Source organism: Sceloporus occidentalis, unplaced genomic scaffold, assembly GCF_023333645.1.
Source record: "Sceloporus occidentalis isolate IW3139 unplaced genomic scaffold, rSceOcc1.0.p SCAF_1, whole genome shotgun sequence".
NCBI lineage: Eukaryota > Metazoa > Chordata > Lepidosauria > Squamata > Phrynosomatidae > Sceloporus > Sceloporus occidentalis.
In genome coordinates, this window is record NW_028316981.1 from 179,086,583 (window position 1) to 179,098,043 (window position 11,461).

Below are 11,461 nucleotides of genomic sequence, written 5' to 3' on the forward strand. Positions count from 1 at the left end.
GTACATTTTTTCCAATAGTTATACTAACCATTCAAAGCAGTTGTGGAAACACTAAACTATTAGTGGGAGCAGTATCCCAGGGAACTCTGGGTGAAGTGGGCCACTACATAAACATGTTTCTCAACCCAACATGTACACACAAACAGACAAATAAGCAGTTGGACATGGTTTATTTTTGTAAAAAAATGATTTAATTTCCACATAAAGAAATATTCAAGTCACTTATTTTGAAATTGTGAGTGATGATTTGTGGGACTGAACTGCACTACTGGAGAATGGGAAGAGATATAGAAACATACTTCAGCTCGATATTTTTGATGGCAGATTTTGTGTTGCCAATAAAACATTTTGTGGCTAAGCACCTTGACCACACCATTATCTAAGGGGCCCTCACAGTTCCTGGTGAGTAGAATTGAGCCATCCAGGTCTGCTGTGCCATTTTTGTTGCTCATCTCAGCTATTTCCATTCCTGAAAAGCATATGCTGAGTTCAACTGCCAAAGAGTCTTGGCCCCAAGCAGATGACAGATTTCTTCCTTGGAGTGAAAGAAACGGCTGCAAGACTGAACTTCCATTGACAGAAGGCTAGAGTAATGCACACATCCACTGAGATGATGGAGTGGTGTTCTGTCTCCTGATTTGAGTTTAAATCTGGGAGGAGGAGGTATAGGGAATGCTTCCTATGTTAAGTCCATAGCACAGGTCTCTGTTAAACAATAGTGCTATGAAGATTATATACAACATACCCCAACCCATCTTAAAGTCATAGCTCTAGAACTAGGAAAGAAACAGGACCTCATATGCAGCCTACAAATCACCACTTTTTGAGCTCAGGATTGGACTGCAAGGGTTGTTTCACAAAGACAATCATACTGTATGCTTTACTCAGAAGACCTAGGAAGTCCAAAGGGGCTTACTCCCAGGATTGCACCCTTGGAGTGGGGTCAATGGGTGTGTGTCCAAGTGATATTGGACTGTTAACCTCCATGAGCCTTCTCTGTTAGCTCTGTGGGACAGAGCTGATGTCAGTTTCAGTCCAACAACATCTGGAGGGCCGCCATGACCTAAAAATGTTGTTTTATTGATCCTGGGTTTGAGGTATTAAGAATAGGTTTGAGGTTTCGTATTTGTTCAACCTTTCTAGTGAGGCAACAAAGGTCCTTATTGCACTAGTCTCTTCTCCTACTAAAATAACATTGTTTTCAAAAGCACTATGCAGTTGGGAGTCTACTCTTCCCTATCACACCTTTGTAATCTTTCCAGCACCATAGCTGTGATTTGTACTAAACTTTATCAGACACAGCATTTAGAACTGCCCCCCTAGTACCATCCCTTTTTCTAGATTGGCACGCACGCGCACAGACGTGTGTGTGTGTGTGTGTTCACATGCACACATACACCCAAATATAAAATAAAAGCAGTCTTACATTTAAAAGCCTTTTTTTTTTCCTTGTGGAGGGAAAGAACTTCATGATTTGGGATAGATTTATCACTGGAAGATGACAGCCATCATCTAAAGCAGCAATTAACCTGCCATCAATTATTTAATCAAGTCTGAACCTGTGTGTGTGTTGGAGAAAGACAAAAAGACTTAAGAACTAGACTATTCTGCTGGAAAAAGGAGGCAAGGTGGAGGAGACAGTGAGCCTTGGTTTCCACCCCGTCTTCTCTCTGATCACTGGTAAGCAAAGGGCGCCTAAAACATACCCATAGCACACCCAAAATCAGCATAAAAGCACAAGTGAACTTTTGCACAGGAAATCATAGCACAGCATAAGCAGGAAAGGAGGTCATCAATGCTTATTTCTGTGGCGGGGTACAAACCGCCGCTTTGCGGCGGTCTGCCGCCGCCGCCGGTAGGTCCGTGGGGGAGCCGGAGCCTTCAGACGGCGCGGGTCCCGCGCGGACCGAAAAAGAAGCTCCAAAATGGAGCTTCTTTTTCAGTCGCGTTTGTGACGTAGCGAGGCGCCAGGGGCGCACTCGCTACGTCATAAAGGCTGCGACACGTACGGACTCTCAGCGTCCGATACGTAAAGATGGCGGCGCCCATGTGGAAGGGGCGCCGCCATCTTGTACGTATAGGATACGTACTAGGGTTAGGGGGGTGCGGAAGCACCGCCCCTTCCTAACCCTAATACGTATCCTATACGTACTATATGGCGGTATGTATCCCGCCTGTGTTAATAAAAAGAAACAGTTTCCAAATGATCTTCCACAGGAGATCAGCAACAGAAGAGAGTAGACTGAGGCAATAGCAGGACTAAGATTCTATAACATCATGGCATGATATGGCTCAAAAACATGTCTGATCAACCCACAATGTAATCTGGAAAGGTACTGTAATCCAACAATTATCTGGAGAGCCATGGTTGCCCATCCCTGTGTTTGGACTACCTCTTAAGACATCAGTGGCGAATAATGGCCATGGATGGTGCTGTTCCCCACAACTGGGTCTATTTAGAAGTTGGCAAAGGACCCTCAAGCTGAGGAGGGAAAGGAAGGAGACAAACCTAGACATGGAACAGGAAGCAGCTATCCAACCCTCTGAAAGAATACAATACTGCCCAAATGGACTAATGGTCTGTTCTGACCCCATTGTGGAGGGTGGTCAGTGCTTCTTGAACTTGCCAGCATCCATTATCCTCTGGGAAGCGCTAAGATGTTTCCAGGCATCCAAAATGAGAACAGAGGGAATGACAATCCACAGTGAATTCATGAAGACAAAATAAAACCAGAAATAAATTGGGTGCCACATCTCGCTGTGGCTGAAACCATCCCGATACTCAGTGTAGAAATAGAGAATATCTCCATACAGCTGGCCTGTGATAAGAATAGGAAAAAAAATCATCACTTAAGAGTTGAACAAAAAGGATAGACTATGAGTCTAAAGCAAGAAAGAACTGCAATGAGGTACGTGTTGGTGAGGGGCAGGGTGTAAAAATAATTTTAAAAAGTGTTTTCAAAAGACTTTGTGAGCACATGTAAGAAAGTAGCTCAACTCCATTTCTCCTAAAATACAGATATCACAGAATCCCTTTCTGTAAGGAATCTGTAACACAAACACTAATGAATTACATTCATACAAGAATAAGCACACATGCAAGAAAAAAAGCAAAGTTTAGAGAAGTTATTTGGGGGATTAAAACCTCCAGAAACACCCAGCTAGCATTGCCTCCACTGAGTTGTAATGCCCTCTACAATTAATAGGAAAGTCCTCACTTTGCCTTCAGTGCATACAAACAACAAATGGAGCCACCTGGGAAATTATGGATTAGATTTTTTCCACTCATTTGCAAAGTTCATTGTGCAGCAGTTTGAGCATTTGAACCAACAGTGAAGAACAGGAAGCACAATCCACTCATGGTTCTTATCTCTCTGTCTTATGCAACAATTCACAAATCTGCTATGAAAGGAGGGGAGGCGAGCAAGCAGACAATATGGGAGGGAAGGTGTTAAAAATCAAGTTTTCTGATGAGGAACAAATAGGGGAGTAAGACAATGGGGAATTTTATAGAGGAGGAAGATTAAGGATAGAACTTAAAAAGAAACGAAGGGCTGGGGTTATGGCTGCCAGAAATATATGGGACATATAGCCACATTTTAATATTCTACTTGAGCAGAACACATGCTTAAAATTCTATGTTTTAAGAGGCCATTTAGATGAGTCTAACAAGTTGGGGAATGTAAAGATTTGCCCTTGTATTTGCCTCATGTACATACCTAATGACACCACCAGCTGCAGCACAAATCGGTGAGACTGGCCTGAAAGAAAAGCTAGCACTGTCCAGAGGCTGAGAGGGCCCCAAGCAAAGGCTGTGATTGTTTCCATGCAAACTGTGAAATTGTCCGCTCTGTGGAGAAAAAAGGTGGAATGGAAATCACTTAAGGACTCAGAAGTATCTGAAATGCTTTTATTTCATTTCATTTCATTTGTAGGCCACCTCTGTCAAAGAATGAGTCAGTTAAAAAATATTCACAATAATTAAAAAAAAAACAATTAAAATCACCACATAAAACAGTATAAAATAATTTAAAAGACATGCAAACCCTGCTTAAACAGAAAAGTATTTACCAGCTGGTGAAAGGAAAATAGGTGGGACCCAGCCTAGCATTTCAGAGGGTGGGAGCAGCCACTGAGAAGGCCCTCTCTTGTGTTCTCACCAAGTGAGCCTGCGATGGTGGCAGGCCTGAGAGAAAGCCTTCCCCTGTAGATCTTAGAGCTCTGGCAGGTTCATATGGGGAGAAAACAGTCTTTCAGATGGCCTGGACCTATGACACATAGGGCTTCACAAGTCATGATCAGTACTATGAATTGTGCCCGGAAATGAACTGGTGGCCAAATAAGCTGTTTTAATATGGGAGTTACATGCTCTCTGTAACTTGCCCTGGTCAACATTCTGGTCAGAGCACTTTGGATCTGCTGAAGTTTCTGAATAGTTTCCAAAGGTAGCCCCAAGAAGAGTTTGTTACAGTAATCCAAACAGAATATAATCGAGGCATGTGTCACCGCAGCCAAATCTGACATCTCAAGGAACAGGCACAACCTTTGCTTTCCAGACCTTGGAAATGTTAATTATTATTATTATTAACCTTTATTTATAAAGCGCTGTAAATTTAAATAGCTGTTAACTATTCACTTCTGGGGTCTGAGGAGATATAGTTCAAAACCAACTTTTCCAAGCTCCGTTTATGACTTACTGTTATCTTTCTAACTCCTCCTTGATACCTGTGCACTTATACATACCTGACAACTCAGGATATCACTTCAGTGCATTTCATGAACTCGAAATGAGTCTGCGAACATTTATGCTATAACAAATGTTTTAAAAGTTTCCAATCCCCCAGAGTTACTAGTGCAACAATTATCAAGATTCTCTTGAGAAATAGTAAAAAAAGGAGGGAATATAAGGTCTGTGTTTTATCTATGCTCATATTGAATCATTTTGAAAAATAGTGAAACAAGAGAGGAATTAACATTAACTACAGATATTAAGAATGGCTCTGTAATGTATTTATATTACTGTTAAACTGCTACATCTTTCATTTTAAAAATATTCAGGGCTGGACCAGTGGCTTTCCCACACTGGGTAAAACCCGGTGCGTGGGGCAGGGCTTCAGGAGAGGTGGGGTTTCCGGTCCTGGACTTCCGGTAGGGTTTCCAGGATGGGGGTGCATGGGAGTACCTGTGAGGGCCGGAGCGGGCCCCTTGTGGCCCATTGCGGGGCTGGAGAGAGCCAGTGCGGCCCCAAAGCAGCCAGGTGGGGCCAAGGGAAGCCGGCATGGAGCTGGGGAGAGCTAGCACAGCTCCGAAAACAGCTGGGCAGGGTCCAAAGAAGCTTGCAGGGCCCCGAAAGTGGCTGGATGGTGCCAAGGGGAGCTGGCCTGGGGCTGGGGAGAACCAGCGTGGCCTTGAAAGCAGCCGGGTGGGCCGCAGGGAAGCTGGCACGGAGCTGAGGGAAGCCGGTCAGGCCCCAAAAGCCCCTGCGCAGACTGGAGTAGCATAAGCAGGAAGTGGGGAGTTGACCTGGTGTCACCCCATACGGCCTGCACACACACTACTGGGCTGGACTGCTGAGGACTACAGTAAAACTTGTTCCATCATGAGACAAAGATAAAAGTAAGCCCTCACTCCACCACTTCAAAGTCAAAACTTACATGACATATCTGCTGTCACCTTTGGCATATTCTTTCCCTATAATATAATGAGAGAAGAAAAACAAGGTTGAAGCATTGGTTGCAGTAAACTGGGATACACAGCAGTTTGTTAATTGATCTACTTTTTTGCTTCATTAGTAATGAATATTAACCAGTACCAATTTAAACATACATTTTACTTCCAAGAAAGAAAACAACAACTAACGATAACTGTTCATATTGTGAACTCCAAAAATCCTAGATCAGCACCAAGAAAACCAATTAAGCAAATTACATCTCTGCAGAAGTCATTATTGCTCTCAATGTACTTGTTACCTTCTTCAAATAATACAGTACATTTCAAACATACAGACAAAGAGTATCTCCTTTGCAGGGCAGCTAGTGACATCGTGGTCAGAGGAACAGGTGTAAGTAATGATACCCAAAGTATAGAGGTATACAAGATATGCCATAAAGCCAGAAAAGGCTCCATTCTCCACTAAGGTATACCATAAAGCCAGCGAAAACTCCACTCTCTTATCACAATGAACTTTGGTACATGCAGCTTAAACCACAAGGGCTAAAAACCTTCATTTCTTAAAAAAAATTAAGGTTCTCTAAAATCTGCAGCAAGTCAGATATTAGTGAACAATGTCACATGCTGATTTGGTGAAGACCGAACTATCTTGAGCATGAGGTGGAAAAGAACATAGCACAGACTCACAGTATTGAAACAACCTTTGGACCGTTCTATATACAATACTGTCACAGCTTAAGTCTCTCTTATCCAGAATTCTAAAATCCAAAAGACTCCAAAATTGTTCACATGGGTGGCTGCGATAGGGACTACCTTTGCTTTCTGATGGTTTAATGCACACAAACTTTGTTTCATGTACAAAATTATTAAAAATATTGTGTATAAAATGACTTTCAGGCTATGTGTATAAAGTATATATGAATTATAAATCAGTTTCTTGTTTAGACTTGGGTCTAAAGCTGGTTTTATCTGGATTCTAGCCATGCCAACCACTGCCCATTGGACCATCATTTGGCCCAGAGTGTAGGCTTCAATTTTTTTAAAAAGGTAAATAGAAGCTAAGCTATGAAGCAAAAGTTTAATGGGGCAAGGAGTTTAATATATAATTAAACTAACAATATAATTAAAATTAGTTTAAAAGGGAGAGCTTTAAAAATGGCAAACCCATATGTACAGGACATTCTGAAAAGCCCCTTTCCACCTGAGCAATGAGCTATCAAAGGCCTGCTGTCAGGATAGCAGGGAGGGTGCCAGTCTAATCTCTCTTGGAAAGGAATTCCAAACCCTGGGAGCAGCCACCAAGAAGGCCCTCTAATGCAACCCTGTGTAAACACAGATGAGCATTATGAATGCTATACACATGGAAAAGCTTGAGAAAGTAACTTTTTTCTGGCTACAATAACCAGCCCAAATTGCCAATCTCCCCAAGCTATAACACAAGTTGTTTACCAGTGACAGCCAGGACTGTCCTGATAGCAATCTAACAAGACCAGGTTCACACCTCTGAAGGGACAGAATTCTATTGCAACACAAATCATACAGCATTCTATTGTGACACAAATAATTCACACATCCCCTCCCTCCTATTGCATGAGTCTAAGGGCCCCATTCCAAACGGGCACGCCCAACAAACTCCCTGTGCCCACAACACAAACACCTGTTCCCAATTGCACCACTGTCTATCGCCATTTCCCAGGGCCAAAGGCAGAAGGCACAGATTCTGCATGCATGCATGCACACACATCCAACTACATCTTACATAGCTGGGAGAGGAAGGATTGGTCCCCAGGGATTTCCATGTAGTAGAGGCTAAACCATCCTTCAATGACACCGTGAATAAAGCCACAGATGGCAAACCAGCAGACCGCCAAGGAGCGCCAGGTTCCCCAAGAAGCCGCCGTCTTGCAACGCCAGCCGGCTGCCAACCAAGTCACTACCAGGAGGGCCCCTGAGACTGAGAAGAGGAAAGCCAAGATCTGCCACATGGGTCGGTCATTTGGGACGTAGTGCGGGAGCTCCAAATTTCGAGGCCAGTACGGGTGGGAGACGACATGGGGCTTGGCTTCCAGTCCCATGGCAGCCAAGGAAGAAGCAAGCCAAATGGCCAAGAGTGGCAAGTGCAATTCCTCCTGGAAAAAAGAAAGAAAGAAAGCAAAGAGCCATGTTATTTAATTATTCTATTTATTCGTTCCATTTATATCCCACCTTTCTCCTGCCAACAGACTCAAAAGTGGCATATATGTACTGATGAAACAATGCAGCTTGACACTGTTTTAATTGCCACGGCTCAGTGCCATGGAATCCTGGGATTTGTAGTTTTGTGAGATGTCTGACCTTCGCTGTCAGAGAGCTCTGGTACCACCTGGATCTCACAACACTGAACTGTGGCACTTATAGCGCTGTCAAACTAGATTATTTCTGCAGTGTGGATGCAGCCTTGGTCTGCCTCCTCAGATAAGTCTCTAAAAACATTAGCCAGGATGGCATAGTGATCTGAGCATTGGACTAGGGTCCAAAACACACGGCAAAAATAATCCACTTTGAGACCGCTTTGACTATGATTCAGTGTTAGGGAATCCTGGGAATTGTAGTTTTACTGTGACACCAGAGCTCTCTGACAGAGAAGGCTAAATGCCTCATGAAACTACAGTTCCTAGGATGCCCTAGCATTGAGCCCCTGTGTTCTGGGCCTAGGACTCTGGAGACCAGGGTTCGAATCCTGCCTTAGCCATAAATCACACTCTCTCAGCCTCAAAGGATGGCCATGGCAAACACTCCTTTAAGACACTTGCCAAGAAAGCCCCTCAGGATCAAGCAAGTCAGACATGCAACAAATCAGGCATTCCTTGATTACAGACAATAACAATTATGCAAAGATAACCCAAAAGAAGAGTGGGGCTGAGCATGTGCAAAATGCCTTCCCAGTCCCTTAATCTGGAACTATGGCACCATGCACAGAACCCACTTTCACTGTATTAGTGGTAGGCGCATGCGCAGACCTCACCTGCCCAGTCCGTCTTCCAAAGCTTCCACAGCAGCGACTGTTTCTCTTCGCCGCCAAACTCACCTCTCTTATCTTAATCCTACCATCCTAGCCAATAGGGCAGCATGACAGGCAGGCCTCTGCGCCAATCAGATGACCCCAAGGGCTTTCTCTTGCACCCTCCTTCCCACGAGGCACTCAAACTCTGACGTCACCGAGCATCCGCCAAAACGATTGGCTGAGGAGGAGCTGAGGCGATGTGGGTTCATATGGTAATCCCCGCGCGTTCCTTCCGGGTTCCACTGAGAACAATGTACTGTATAACGAGGCTTGACGCGTGTCAGCGTGTTCTGACGTTACTTTCCACTTAAGGCGCTCCTGAGGGACAAAAACGTATCTGAGTGCATGGCTCCATCCATAGAGCATAAATTATCCAGTTTGACACCACTTTGGTCCAAAATACTCTGCAGAAATAACCCAGTTTGAGATCTCTTTAACTGCCCTGGCTGAGTGCTAGGGAATCCTGGGAACTGTAGCTTGTTGTGGCACCAGAGCTCTCTCTGACAGAGAAGTCTCATTAAGGTACAATTCCCAGAATTCCACAGCATTGAGCCAGGGCAGTTAAAGTGATCTCAAACTGGATTATTTCTGCAATGCAGATGCAGCCTGTGTACTGGATTTGGACTGGCAAGGAACAATTTGATTTGTTTCTGTCATTTTGAGTGCAGTCAAAATGGCTGTAAAGTTGTCTTTTGTAGGGATGCATCTGCACCATAGAAATAATGCAGTTTGATACCGATTTAACTGCCTGAGACCAGCATGGTTTTGGGACTAGGACTCTCTGGAGACGGGTTTGAATCCTGGCTCAGGCATGGAGAGCATTGGGTGGCCTTGGGCCTCAGGAGAAGACAATAGCAAATGATTCGAACCTTGGTTCCCAGTGTCCTAGTCCAACACTCAAACCAGTACACCACACTGGCTCTGGTGCCATAGCATAACAGCTATGGAAGTTAAAGTGGTGTCAAACTATGTAATTTCTGCAAATGCAGATGCATCCTAGAGGGCAATGGGTGTTTGCCTTCAAGTCGCCTGAATGTCGTTAGGTTTTCTTAGGCAGGAGGTGTTTTTGCCACCCATGGTAAATAGAACTTTGTGGGGGAGTCAAAGAAAGAAACCTAAACCTGATGACAACCCTGAACATGGAGCAGAGGGGAAAGTTTTGAAGCTGTTACTCTTTTCAGTTGGTTAATAATAATAATTCTGCTAATTTATTTATTACCTTCCTTTTCCCAAGGCTCCAGGCAGTGTACAACATAAGTTAAAATACAATATATGACTGACCATTAAATACTGTATGTACATTTACATTACAATGTCTTCCAGTGAATTGAAAGTATCATATGTGGTTCTCCTCCTCCCCACTTTATCTTCGCAATTGACCTGTTAGGTAGGTTAGGCTGAGAGACAGTAGCTAACTCAAAGTATGGGAGGCAACCTGCCTTTTCTTCACAGGTTTCTTCCTCACAATTGTAACTTCTATGATTTCCCATCCACTGGAGAAAAGAGGGAGACGAATTAGTATCTCCAGAATGGCATGCAGGGAAAGGCCTTTCCTCACTATTGCTGCAGCAGTCAAACACACATGGACTACACTACAGGGGTGTTGTGCACACTTTCAGCTCCCAACAGGTGTGTTAACACGAAATTGCATTGCATGGCTCCTCCAAACCAGGGCTGAGGAACTGTTGGCCCTTCAGTGTAGGACTACAGCCTCCACAATGCATTTAGTAATGCAAGAATTCAAAGACATAGCCATAGTTTGTAGAAGCAGAATGTGGAGAGATTTTGCAGCGTCTTTGAGACTAACTGAAAGAAATAAATTGGCAGCATGAGTTTTCATAGACAAGCAGATTACAAAAGCTCATGCTGCCAAGTTATTTCTTTCAGTTAGGCCTCTTACAGACTGCCAAAATAAAGCTGCTTCGGGTCACTTTGGAGGTATACCACTTAAATGATGCATGCATCCTAAGAGTCCGGAAGCTGCGCCAAAGCTGTGCTCCAGTCTCTAGAACTGGATCGTGGCTTTGGCATGGCTTCCAGACTCTTAGGATGCATGCATCATTTAAACAGCATACCTCCAAAGTGACCCGAAGCAGCTTTATTTTGGCCTGTTATGGGGCCTAAGTCTCAAAAACGCTACAAGATCTCTCCACATAATTATTGCGAGTTAACTGATAGGAGTTCTAAGCCAAAACATCCTCAGGACCAACATTTCCTTTCCCCCGCTGCAGGCTTTTCAGAACCATCACACCTCTCTAATCCTTTAATATTAACAATTAGTTAATATTGCAAGGCTACTACCAGCCATTCTCTTTGTCCCCCCGTGTTCTTCCTGAATAAGCATGCCAAGGAAGCAGGTTCTTTGTTACATCTAGTTACTCATACTAGCTATAAACTGCATTATATCTGCTACAAGAAGAGGAAAAATATTTTCAAACTCTTCCTCATATTTGGTGCATCCAAGCAGAAAGTACCTCTCTTTTGTGCTCACGGTGGTAATGCTAAATCCCACCCCTGCTCTGGTTTAGCTAGTAATTTCTTAATCCCTTCAATCCTCAATACAGGGATCAAATACATTATAGAGAGACAAAACACTTATGATCACAAAAATCAAGGTTCCTTTCCCTTTCATTTCCCAACAGGTAACTAATGTAAGGAGAACCAGCATGGCATAGTGATGTGAGCTTTGGACTAGGACTCTGGAGAACAGAATTCGATTTGCAGCTTGGCCATGTAAATCCCCTGGGT

General features: G+C 43.7%; 1 protein-coding gene across 2 annotated transcripts; it reads right to left on the minus strand.

The window, feature by feature from the left end:
- Nucleotides 1-168: 168 nt before the first annotated feature.
- LOC149322884 (3-beta-hydroxysteroid-Delta(8),Delta(7)-isomerase-like) lies at nucleotides 169-8,759 on the minus strand. Of its 2 annotated transcripts, none has more exons than XM_089484236.1 (5): nucleotides 8,675-8,759; nucleotides 7,430-7,799; nucleotides 5,655-5,691; nucleotides 3,720-3,850; nucleotides 169-2,819 (listed from the first exon to the last, which is right to left on the minus strand). In XM_089484236.1, the coding sequence occupies exons 2-5, from the start codon at nucleotides 7,743-7,745 to the stop codon at nucleotides 2,608-2,610; spliced, it is 696 nt and encodes a 231-aa protein (XP_089340362.1). In that variant the 5' UTR covers nucleotides 7,746-7,799; nucleotides 8,675-8,759; the 3' UTR covers nucleotides 169-2,607. The 2 variants fall into 2 exon arrangements, with proteins under 2 accessions (XP_089340362.1, XP_089340369.1); XM_089484243.1 differs by lacking the exon at nucleotides 8,675-8,759 and adding an exon at nucleotides 8,552-8,623.
- Between the last annotated feature and the right edge of the window lie 2,702 nt (nucleotides 8,760-11,461).

Bases quoted from the DNA above. Each gene is read 5' to 3' on its own strand.
- LOC149322884 (XM_089484236.1), bottom strand. From the start codon at position 7,745: ATGGGACTGGAAGCCAAGCCCCATGTCGTCTCCCACCCGTACTGGCCT. The intron at 5,692-7,429 runs GTAAGATGTAGT...ATTATATTATAG, and splicing joins ATCCTTCCTCTCCCAGCTAT to GGAAAGAATATGCCAAAGGT. The intron at 3,851-5,654 runs GTAAGTTTTGAC...TTTTCTCCACAG, and splicing joins GGTGACAGCAGATATGTCAT to AGCGGACAATTTCACAGTTT.